This window comes from Canis aureus, chromosome 1 (assembly GCF_053574225.1).
Source record: "Canis aureus isolate CA01 chromosome 1, VMU_Caureus_v.1.0, whole genome shotgun sequence".
In the NCBI taxonomy this organism is placed as follows: Eukaryota; Metazoa; Chordata; class Mammalia; order Carnivora; family Canidae; genus Canis; species Canis aureus.
Window position 1 is genome coordinate 69,902,501 of NC_135611.1, and position 12,133 is coordinate 69,914,633.

General features: G+C 41.0%; 1 protein-coding gene across 8 annotated transcripts in view; it reads left to right on the plus strand.

Annotated features, from left to right (window-relative positions):
* AKAP7 (A-kinase anchoring protein 7) overlaps nucleotides 1-12,133 on the plus strand; it is a 128,094-nt gene that overhangs the window by 18,049 nt on the left and 97,912 nt on the right. For all 8 annotated transcript variants that reach the window (XM_077903069.1, XM_077903080.1, XM_077903094.1 and 5 more), the window contains exon 3: nucleotides 2,696-2,835. In XM_077903069.1, coding sequence (XP_077759195.1) covers nucleotides 2,696-2,835 — 140 coding nt within the window. The remainder of the gene's footprint in view (nucleotides 1-2,695; nucleotides 2,836-12,133) is intronic.

The window sequence follows — 12,133 nt, forward strand, 5'->3', positions numbered from 1 at the left end:
TTTCTTTTCTTTCTTTCTTCTTTCCTCTTGTTTATTTGACACATAGAGAGCTCGTCCAAGCAGGGGGAGCAGCAGACTCCTCGCTGAGCAGGGAGCCTGATGATGTGGGGGCTCATCCCAGGACCCCGGGATCATGACGTGAGCCAAAGGCAGATGCTCAACCAACTGAGCCACCGGGGCGCGCCTCTCCTTTTCCTTTTGTAGCTACTTTTCCCACACAGACATAGGTTGATAGCTCCCTGTCCCAGCTTCCAGTGAAGCTTGGGGTTAGCCTCGTGTCCTCGTTTGGACAATGGGATATAAAAGGAAGGATGCTGGGAACTTACCTAGAATTAGTTTGTGATTTTACTTTTAAAAATGGGTGTTTTGCTTTAGAAATATTTTTCAGTGCTATCTTTAATTTTTAGAAAACTGCTCAAGATTGTTCTTCATTTTCCATAATCACAGAGAGTACAAGTGGTCTGGATGATGAAAAATAGTAGATAGTTTATTCTTCATCTTAGTTTCTTTTTGGAGTCTTCTAAATGATGTTAGCAGATACACTATCTCCCTAATTCTGTGTAGTTCGGGGTGCCATCTCATAATTTAGTAGTTTAGCTTGTACCAGGAAGTAGCCGAAGAGCTTTCATGTATGAACTCACTCAAAAATGGCCCTGTGAGGTAGCTGTTTATTATTATTTATTATTGTTAATAATATGTATATATTTTTATTATAATTATTATTCTCAGATTATACAGGTAGAAACTGAAGTAAAGAGAATTCATGTGACTAATGTAAAGTCTCACAGCTAGTAAGTAGGGGTCCAGGATTCCATCCCACAAACTCTGATCCAGACTATATTAAAACAGATTTCCATTTCTAGAGCACTGGTTTACCAAGAGCAGATGGAGGTGGGCTAGAAATGTCTGCAGACGGTGCTTTCAAATATATATGGTACTTTATTAGCATATTTTGTGGCTTCTGTTTAAAATTAGTAGATTTAGTTTGTTACTACGATCAAATGTAGGACTGTTTCTTAGATGTCTAAAATTGCAAGCAGCTCGATAGCATATTGATTTGATTTTCCATATTTAAAGAATTGCGTGGGAAATAAAACCCAATGGCATCATATGAGGCAATTCAATCAATGCTCATGATGCAGATGAGAATGTGGCAAAGTTTTTCTTAGTAATAGGATTTATAAAGTTCTGACAAGCTTACCTGTAAACAGGAAGCATATAATAATTTATATTTCAAATACATGTTCTCTGTGAAGATACATCATTTTAACCATATTAATCATCAGGTATATTGTTGAAAAATATAGTAATGAAGTCCATGCACAAACACACCAGATAATTTTGCCCTAACTCGTAGTGCTGTACTTAGACTTATTACCCGGGTTGCCTTGCTCTTACTTTACCCCTTACCTTCTAGATGTCACAAGTGTATGTTAGTCCTGGAAAGACAGCATGTCTATTTCTACAAACCTTTAGTTTTTAAATTGTAAACATACTTTACTAATTTTTTAAAAGATTTTATTTATTTATTTATTTAGAATAAGGAGTTTGGTAAGATCAGGATCGCGTAGGCACACGGGCTTGTGCTGCGGGTTGAGCTGACTTCCCACAAGGCATTGTGTGTAATGATCACTAGGGTCTCTTAGAGTTGATCCCAAAGATGGAACTGACCTCTAGGATTGAATGTAAATAAGGGGGTTTCTTCTTTTCTAAGGTTATACCCTTTTCTAAGGTTATACCTCAGAATATGCAATTATACTTGAATTTTTACTAAGTCTCCGCAAGGCACTCCATTCTGAACAGTAAGTTATTGTCCAGGAAGGCGCAGCCTGAAAACTGTCAGTGGTGATTTTGTACGCACAGGGGAGTTGCTGATAGAGTCTGTGAAAAAAGGAGACAACAGCATTTCATACTGATTTGGTAATTATTTCTGGGGGCATAGCTTCATAATTAGAATTGTTGGGTGTTGTAAATGAGTCTTTTGAAGATGACGTTAACAAGTAGGCTCCTAAGTGCTTCTCAACTATTTGTGGTTAAGGACCAGTTTTGTTTTGTTTTAATTTCCTATTTGTTGCCAACTGATATTTTTGTAAAATAGAGTAAAAAAATGAACTATTAGAAAAATGAAAAAAAAAAAAACCCCACAAAATAGAAACCAAAATTCAATAGACAAAATTACTTTGCTTCCTCCTATGGAAGTTTCTAAAGCAGTCTCTTGACGCCGACCACAGACCAGACTTGGAGTGGCGTTGCTATCAGTGGTTATGTTGTGGAAGTCACAAATAGACATATACAAGACGGGTGAAAAAAATGATCTTTTCTGGTATCATGAGAATTGTGGCCCCGGGGAGAGGATGATTGTTAGTGGAGCTCTAGATCATGGGCCACATCTGGCCAACCCTCTGCTTTGTAAAGAGGTTTTATTGGAACACAGCTGCACCTACTCCTCTGTGTTTGTCTACAGCAGACTTGGATAGTTTTGACCAAGACCATGTGATATGCAAAGCCCTAAATATTTACTCTGGGGTCCTTTACAGAAGAGTTTGCTCGGTCCTGCTTTCGACGTGAAAATGACTCTAATGGGTGATTGGTACTTATATAGTGCTTGTTTCCTTTGTTTGTTTGTTTTTTTTCGGACTAAATTATCTTTGTTTAAATACATCAGACATATTATTGTTTGACTTTTTCTCTCTAGTCACTGATGCACCCCACATAAATTTGGAGAGAAGTAAAGAAAATGAACGGATCAGTAAAGATCAAATAAAGAAGAGGAAAAAAAAGCAAAAAGGTTATCAACCCAACTATTTCCTATCCATTCCGATCACCAACAAAGAGGTGCTTTGATTTTTTAATTGGAGTATGGTTGACACACAATGTCACTTTAGTTTCAACTGTGCAGCATGGGGACGTGACGGTCTGTACAGTGGGCTGCACCCCGTCACAGATGGAATAGCCCCCGTCTGTCCACACCGGGAACTGCGACCCCTACGCTGTGCCTTTCATCCCCGTGACTTGTTCATTCCTTGACTGGAAGCCTGTTCCTCCCCCTCCCCTTCACCATTTTCCCATCCCCCTCCACACTCCCCTCAGGCCACCCTCACTTCTTTGTATTTATGGGTTTGTTTTGGCTTTTTTGTTTGTTTATTCATTTGTTTTGTTTTTTTAAAGGTTTTTTTTTAACTGTTTTACTCTAAAGTTTATTTTAAATTTAAATTACACTAAATGCTTATAAGCCCATTTGCTCTCAGCTCTTCAGTGTCTTTGGTGGCATTTTAGCTGGGTATATGAGAAATAATCCTGTTTAAACAATAGAATGCATTTAAACAGTAATTTTGGGAAATAGTATTTAAGCAATCCTATTTAAACATTAATTTTGCAAAAGCCTTTTGAAAAGTGTTGCCAGGTGGCATGTCAGGGTCGGTTCTCTGTAAGTGTGTATTTGCCGTAATGGAGGAACCCTTCAGAAGCAGGGAGCAGTGGCCAGGTAGGAAAAGAGGATTCCAAAATCTCTTCTGGAAAGTAAAGTGGGTTTCTTGCTGCTTAGTCCTGTGTATGGTGAGGATGACTGCAACATAGTAGTTTCTTAAAAAATTACTCATTGTTGTACCAATTTAATATTGCATGATAAACTTGGGTAGAAGTCTATTAAAAATCTGAAAAATTAATGGGGTATGAATAATAAACAGGACCAGCCAATTGGCCCAAACTAAGAACCCCTTGTGTGTGGCGGAGAGCTGCAGTATCTAATTAAAGCTGCTGGAGCAGGGGGTGGGGAAGGAAGCTGCCTTGGAAGACTGGCTGTTTTCACATCTTGGTGCAGTTCGAGAGGCAGATCTGAGTTTCCGTTTGATTGTGGACCATGATGCCCTTTACTAGTATTAAACAACAAAAGCCCCAAGTACATTTGAAGACCCGGTTGGCTTTAGTGAGCAAGTCCTGAACGGGGCAGCCTCTCATCTGGCGAAGAGGAACGGGCTCCGTCAGGCTGCAGGAGAGGGCAGGGTTTAGAGGTAGAGATGGGGAGGAAAGAAGGAAACTGTGGGCAAAGGATCCATCCTTTTAGGCAAGGTCACCCTCCGAAGGAGAAAGGACAGGTCTGTTAGTAAACTTACTCGTGCCCACCAGGAAACCCCACGCGACGGGTAAGTCCCTGGGGCGGTTAGGGTAGGTGTCACTTCTTGCTTTGCCGACACGAGGCCCTTCGCCCCTGTGGTTCCATTCTGGGCCTCTGGTTTCTTTTTAAGGCACCTTTTGCAGTGGCTCCTCCCCTTATTTAACTAGAATGTTTCTGGGGAATGCTAATGAATTTGGAAAAAATCAAAGCAAATGAAAATTGAAATCAAATAAATATCAAAAGAAAAAAAATATTCTTGATGCATTCCAGGCAATTTTTGGTCTGTGAGATCACAGTTTAGCTGGGGAGAGAAGATACATAAAAAAAGAAATTTGTATTACTTAGCGATTTTTGTAAAAAATAGAATTTTCTATTTATTTTTAAAATTTTATAGTTTATTTTTTAAAGTATTTTATTTATTTATTAGAGATAAAGAGAGAGAGTTTTTAAAAGTATTTTATTGATTTATTAGAGAGAGAGAGAGAGAATGCAGGCATGAGCCCGAGGAGGAGCAGAGGGTGAGGACAAAGCAGACTCCCCCGCTGACCAGGGAGCCTGATTCGGGGCTCGATCCTGGAATCCCAGAGATCATGATCTGAGCCGAAAGCACTTAACCGACCTTGCCCCACGATACGAGGTTTTAGAACTTAATGCAGTAAACAATTAGATTATGATCTTACTGGTCCATACCTGTAAAATATGATGGGTTAACATTATGATAGTCCTTCAGAGTATTTAGGTGACACAAAGTTTAATGTCATCAGCAATGATCTATTATGTTATATGTTATATTAAAATACCTGGGGGATCCCTGGGTGGCTCAGCGGTTTGGTGCCTGCCTTTAGCCCAGGGCGCGATCCTGGAGACCCGGGATCGAGTCCCGCGTCGGGCTCCCTGCATGGAGCCTGCTTCTCCCTCTGCTTGTGTCTCTGCCTCTCTCTCTCTCTCTCATAAATAAATAAATCGTTAAAATAAATAAAATAAAATAAAATAAAATAAAATAAAATAAAATAAAATAAAATAAAATACTTGTGAGTTATTTGGACAGGTTTTCTTTGAAATTTAGGATCGTAGGTACACACGGAAGTCAGAAGACAGCTGGAGGGCAAAGGTGGTCCCGTTTAACGGAGAAGTCAGAAGCTAAGTCCTCAGGACCCAGAGTGTGGAACAGGCAAGGTGACTTCGCAGGGACCCCCAATCTATGATTGGGAGAGCCCCCAGTTTCCGTATTTTGCTTTGCTGCGGAGAGCTTGTCCTACTACTTCCCTCAGTGTAGAATCTGGGGGAGCACTTCTCTAAGTTGCTTTACCCGGCCCTCCGTGGGGCCTGCCCCCTTCTCACGTCCGTCCGGGCCCGCGGGGTGATCTGAGCAGCCCCCCACCCCCCCAGGCTGGCCTGGCCCTCCTCGCCTAGCTCTGGCCTCCTGCCTCTCCGGTGAAGATCACTGGGGTCATGAGGTGTGGAGGGCACGTGGCCCAGGAATTCTTTCCTTGTGCACCTTGTTCAGGATTTGGGCCCCAGCAGTGCCCGGAGGAGGGGAAGAGAGGATGGCCTGCGCTCTGGGTCTCACCTTGCAGGCTGCCTTAGCCTGTGAGTCTGCCTCTCCCTCTCTGGGAGGCGGTGTAGACAGCGGGAAGATGGGCCTTGTTTGAAGACATCCAGGTGCAGACTTCCTGCGGAGGTAGGGCAGGTGACTTGATTTGTGTCATTTTACATTTCTTTAGGTGTAAAATGGAGGTGATCATTGTTTTCTGAACCCACATCTGGGCCCACCACCCGCCTGCTTCTGTGTCTCCCTATTCCCCGCAGGCATCAGGACTAAGACAGGCTTTGCCATGTCCCCCGAGGCTCTGCACAGACCCGCTTTCCCCGCTTTGGCACCGGTTCCTTGTGCTTGAGACCCTGTGACCTCGGACCTGCCGGCTTCCTTTTGCCCCCAGAGAAGGCCTCTCCTGTCCGGGAGTTTTGTTTTGGTTTGGTTTTCTCCTCTTGGTTTTGTTAATGACAAAATCTCAGCCCGCCCTCTTTGCTGGTGACCCCCGCCCAGTCGCTGGCCCCCACGTGACCTCTCATCCCTGCCACCTGAGCACGGTTGTCACCCTCCCCAGCCTCTCCGGCTCGTCCTCTGTACCCAGAGCAGAGCTTGGTAGCAGCAGAGATGCTGCAGGTGCCCACAGGGGCTGCAGGTGCTCGGGCACACCCAGTCACACCAGCAGTGGCGGAGGGTTCAGGAACTCCAGGGTCACGCTAGAGGTCCCGCAGCCATGGGGCGGGGTGGCTCGGCAACCGCAGGGGCCAGGGGCCTGGAGGCCCAGGATTTGGCCGCTTCCCTCTCCAGGGTGCTGTGTGGGCGACGACGGGCGCAGAGGCGGGAGGGGACAGGGTCACGACGTACATTTTGCATCTTTTATGAACGTCTTTTTTGTTTGTTTTAAAGTATCAAATGTTATTTTTCTTTAAAAACTGCTTATGGGCTTTTGTGGGAAGGCCTGGGAAAAGAAGCGGCGTTTATAACGTGTTTCAATGGGAGACTGTGTGCCAAGTTCCAATTAAGTGACCTGCAAACAGGCTTCTGGAAGGGAGCACATTCACAATGAGCTGCTCTACTTTTGGCCTCTACTTGTTGGCATCTAGTTTTTTTGTTGTTGTTGTTTTTTGGCATCTAGTTTTAAAGAAAAAAAGGATTCAGATTTACATGGGTCTTTGATTTTAAAACCCATTCTTAGATGTTTGAAATTCTTCCTTAATGGAAATTCATATTTTTTTTTTAGGAATAGAACTGGACAATGAATTAGAATGGCCGCATATAAATATCCTAATTTCAAGTATATGAAAGAGTCTGTTTCTCCACTACCTGCAATTATACATTAGCTTAAAAATAAGAAGAAAAATATTTAATATAATAAATCTTACATGTTTCTTAAATGGCTAAAATTGTCTAATTGTTAATTCTAGTTGGATTTACTTTTGTTGGTTTTATGTGCTTTCTTATAAGTAGTAATATTATAAGATAAATCAGCACTGAAAAAACGCAAGGGAACAATTAGAAACTGATTGAATTCAGGAGAATGTTAATTTTTTACAAGATAATTTTTTACACTAATGGAAAAATATTCTTTGGGGGTTTTAAAAGGCATTTGCAACATTTAATCCCATATTTCATCATTTTGTAACGTGAAAATTGCTGATCTTACACAATAATAATTGCATATTTGTGCATTCAGTTCTTTCCTGGGAAGTATAATTGTGAAAGTATTTGATACCATGGTGTGCATGTGAACCACTGGGTAGATGTGGAAAATCCTCCTGTTGGAGATTGATTTTTTACTTTTACTCCAGTTTTGCTCTGTCATCAATCTTTCAAGTTCTTTTCATGGTTGTAGACAAGCAAGAAAAATGAAAGTGCTCAGCATTGAAGAAAAGTTACGGTAGCAAATTGAAGTGAAATTCTAGTAAATCTTAATGAGGCAGCAAATTTGGGAACAATATAAGTTAACAGCTTCAAAAAATTCCGAAAATAATGTCAAAAGATGGGGGTCAAAGACATTCTCGTCTGTGCTGGTGTGTGGCTTGTCTTCCTCGTGCAGAAGCGCTGTAACTTTAAGGCTTTGCCTTTGCACCCATGAACGCTTTGAGTCAATTAGAAAGCTTAAAAGATATAAAAGTGAATTTTCTAACTGCATTATTTTTAGGCATGTGGGGCATGGCTTAGTGGTGAGGTTTAACAGGTGGAAGTGTGTGCTTATTCCCTAAACACAAATATTTAGGATTTTTTTATTTTTATTATTTTTTTAATATTTAGGATTTTAATGATGCCTTATTTTTAAAAGTTTCTGTCAATATTCTATTTAAATATGACTCTCTAGTATTAGGTTTTCTGAATGTGCCTGTATGGTGCTGTCAGTGGCTAGGGATTGTGGTGACGGATAAGCTTTAAGGGCTTTGTAGACTTTGAAACAGTGGCTGCAACAATTAGTTTCCTTTGGCCTTTACTGACTTTGGTACTTTATACACTGGGTTGCAGAAGAAGACTGAAGTTTTTTTCGTTTTTCTTTTATGTTTTAAGAATGTAATTAGGAATACAAAAAAACATTTAAAAAGCTCTTAAGATGATATCAAGCAATATGTAAACTAATCTGGAGCATCATAGGGAGCACCAAAGCGTGGCTGGAAATACATCACCTGATCGGGGCGCGTTGCTGGCTCAGTTGGAGGAGCATCCAACTCTTAATCTCAGGGTTGTGAGTTGGAGCCCCATGTTGGATATAGAGATTATTTACATAAATAAAACTTTTTTTTTTAAAAAAGGAAAGAAATCACTTCATTACATTATCTTTAGAATTTTTGTAGGTTGAGGTTAATCCTGTATTATAAGTGCTGTGTGACATTAGGGAATTAATCTTCAAAGTATTTTATGGTTTTTAATATTTAACTTATTTAAAATAGTCTGGAACTATTTTACCATATTTAATTTACAAGCTACTGGATGGTCTGGAACGATTTTACCATGCTGGGCATTGCACTAAGATGTTGAATACACAAACAAATGCAGTTTTTTAGTATTATCCTGAATTTATATATAATTAGTATTTGAGCCCAGAATGAAGAATGTTTGTATGAAAATGCAGACAACTTACCTGCTAGGTGCAAGTAGCAAGCCCCTGGGGGCCTGGTGGGCACAGGTGGCTGAGCATCCAACCCTTGTCTTTGGCCCAGGTCATGACTTGGGGTTCTGGCTGGAGCCTGTGATGGAATCTGTGCTCAGTGGGGGGTCTGCTCGGGGCTCTTCTCTGCCCCCACTCACACACACACTCTCCCTCTCTCAAATAAATAAAACAAACCTTTAAATGAACCAACCAAACAAAAACAAGCAGCAAGTCCCTAGCAATGCCATAATCGTCTCCAAACATTGCTGAACGGTCCCCGGGAGGCAGAACCGCAAGGGCAGAGGGCCACAGATTATAATTGGGGCAGTCCCACCCCTCGAATCAGGCGAGTGGTGTAGGGCTTACGGGGCATTTTCACGGAACTTATGTCCTGGGACCCGTGACACAGCTCTGTGAGTTCGGCCATGCAGATTCCAACATTTCCTATTTTGCAGCTGAAGAAGCCAAGACTCCGTGAGGCGAGGTGACTTGTGTGGCCTCACACCTATGGTAGACTCGGGTTAAAATCCAGAATTTCTGAGCCAAGTTCAGCATTCTTAATTAGCATCGCTCTGCGTATGTGAGTTCTCATCCTGTGCTACTCTCCCTGTTCAGCCAAACCAGAGTTACCACTTGTACCCCTGAGATTTGGAGATGTAATTACATCGTTTAGAGGCATGACTTTGTTTTAAAATTGAAGTATGGTTGGCACACAGCGTCCAGTCGTCTCCGGTGGACAGCCTAGGGATTTGGCCATCTACGTTAGGCCGTGCTCACCCCGAGTGCAGCCCCCGTGGGTCACCCCCCAGCCCCAGCTCGTGCCACCGGCCGTGCTGCCCGCGCTGTGCCTTTCATCCTCGGACTTGCTCAGCCCACCGCGAGCCTGCGTCTCCCACCCCCCACCCGCTGCCCATCCTACCCTCCTACCTACCCCCTGGGAGCCGTGAGTGTGAATTCTGTTTCTGTAGGTCTGTTTCTGGTTTTTGTTTATTTGTTTTGTGCTTTAGATTCCATATAGAGGTCAACTCTTAGGATATTTATCTTTCTCTGTGTGGCTCAGCATAATACTCTCCAGGTCCGTCCATGTTTTTGCAAATGGCAAGATCTTTGATACCTGATTAACATTCCAATATATAAATATACATAGATATTTATAGTGGAATTATATAGACATAATATCTTCTCTATCAGTGGACACCAGGGTGGCTTCCACAATTTGGATATTGTAAATTATGCTGCAATAAACATGGAGGTGCATGTATGTTTTTGAATTATTATTTTCATTTTCTTTGGTTAAATACCTAGTAGTGGAATTACTGGATCACATGGTATTTTTAATTTATTGAGGAACCTCCATGTTGTTTTCCACAGTGGTTGTAACTATGTTCCCACCAACAGTGCATGAGGGATCCTTTTTCTTCACATCCTTGTCAACACTTGTTATTTTCTTTTCTTTCTTTTTTCTTTTCTTTTCTTTCTTTTCTTTTTCTTTTTCTTCTTTTTTCTCTTTTCTTTTTCTTTCTTTTCTTTTTCTTTTCTCTTTTCTTTTTTCTTTTCTTTTTCTCTTTTCTCTTCTTTTCTTTTTTTGTCTTTTTGATTCTAGCCCTTCTGAGAGGTATAAGGCGATATCTCACTGTGGTTTTGATTTGTGTTTTCCTGATGATGAAGACGTTGAGCATCTTTTCATGTGTCTGTTGACCATCTGGATGTCTTCTTTAGAAATGTCTCTTCAGGTCCTCTGTCCATGTTTTAATTAGATTATTTGTTTTTTTGGTGTTGAGTTATATATATTCTTTGGTTATTAAACAAATGTCATTTGAAAGTATCTTCCCCAGGGACACCTGGGTGGCTTAGTCGGCTCAGGTCATGATCCCAGGGCCCTGGGGTTGAGCATTGGGCTCCCTACTCAGCGAGCAGTCGGCTTCTCCCTTTCTCACTGCTCCTCCCCTTGCTCTTGCTTCCTCGCTGGTGTTCACTCTCTGTCTCAAATAAGTAAATAAGGGCAGCCCGGGGGGCTCAGGAGTTTAGCGCCTTTGACCCAAGGCCTGATCTTGGAGACCTGGGATCGAGTCCCATGTCGGGCTCCCTGCATGGAGCCTGCTTTTCCCTCTGCCTGTGTCTCTGCCTCTCTCTGTGTCTCTCATAAATGAATAAATAAAATCTAAAAAAAAAAAAAAAAGGTAAATAAAATCTTTAAAAAAAATCTGTAGGTTGCCCTTTCACTTTGTTGATTTCTTTTGCTGTACAAAAGCTTTTTATTTTGGTGTGATCCCAATAGTTTGTTTTTGCTTTGTTTTTCTTGCCTTAGGAGTTGTATCTAGAAAAATGTTGCCAAGACCAATGTCAAAGAGATGATAGCCTTTGTTTCCCTCTAGGAGATTTATGGTTTCAGGTCTCACATTTAGGTCTTTTAATCCATTTTGAGTTTATTTTTTGTCTATGGTTTGAGAAAGTGGTCCAGTTTTATTCTTCTACATGTTGCTTTCCGGTTTTCTCAACACCATTTGTTGAAGAGACTTTTTCCTGTTGTATTTCTGTCTCCTTCATCATAGATTAATTGAGCATATGAGTGTATTTTTCTTTTTTGGGCTTTCTGTGTTGTCCCATTGATCTCTGTGTCTATTTTTGTGCCAGTGCCAGAGGTCTAACAGCTTTGAGCACCTCTGATGCCCTTGACACTGGGTGAGGCCCTTTCCATATGAACCTTGACCCTCTTAAGTTGCTTTGTTAGGCCCATAAGCCAATTTCCGTATTTCGCTATACCTGGAAAAAACTCAAAAATTCAAATTTAAAATAATTTGTGAGTAATATAAATTTACTTTAAAGGTCTTTTTGAGAGGGCCAATGTATTCCATCACACAGTATCCAGTAAGACTTCCTAAAAATCTTTGAATTCCTTTTTTCCCCCTCAGTGTTTCATTCTTAAGCCAGTACCCACATCTCTGCCCCCTTTGTCCCATCTAGAAAACAAGCCAATTCCTTGTATCTGTTGCATTTTTTCTTGTGTGTTGTAATTTATTCTTAAATTTCTTTGTTTTGGTATATGATTTTAAACAGGTTTTTTTTTTATCTTCTATTTTTCAATTTATTTTCATAGAGTTAATACCAATACCTACCACATAGAGATGTTCAGAGGCTTCAGTGGACTAATATGTGTAAAATGCTCACTTTGGTACCTAGAACCTAGTGATCACACCATATAGGTTAGTTAGTGCTATTGTTCTTTATTATTTTTTGTTTTGTTTTCTTAATTAAACTTTTTTTGAGAAAAAATAATTTATTTCTGTAAGTAAGGGAGTAGATAATTAAATTATGGGGCATACAATTGGAACCCCATGCCATTAAAGAAAATGAAGATATTCGATATATTTAA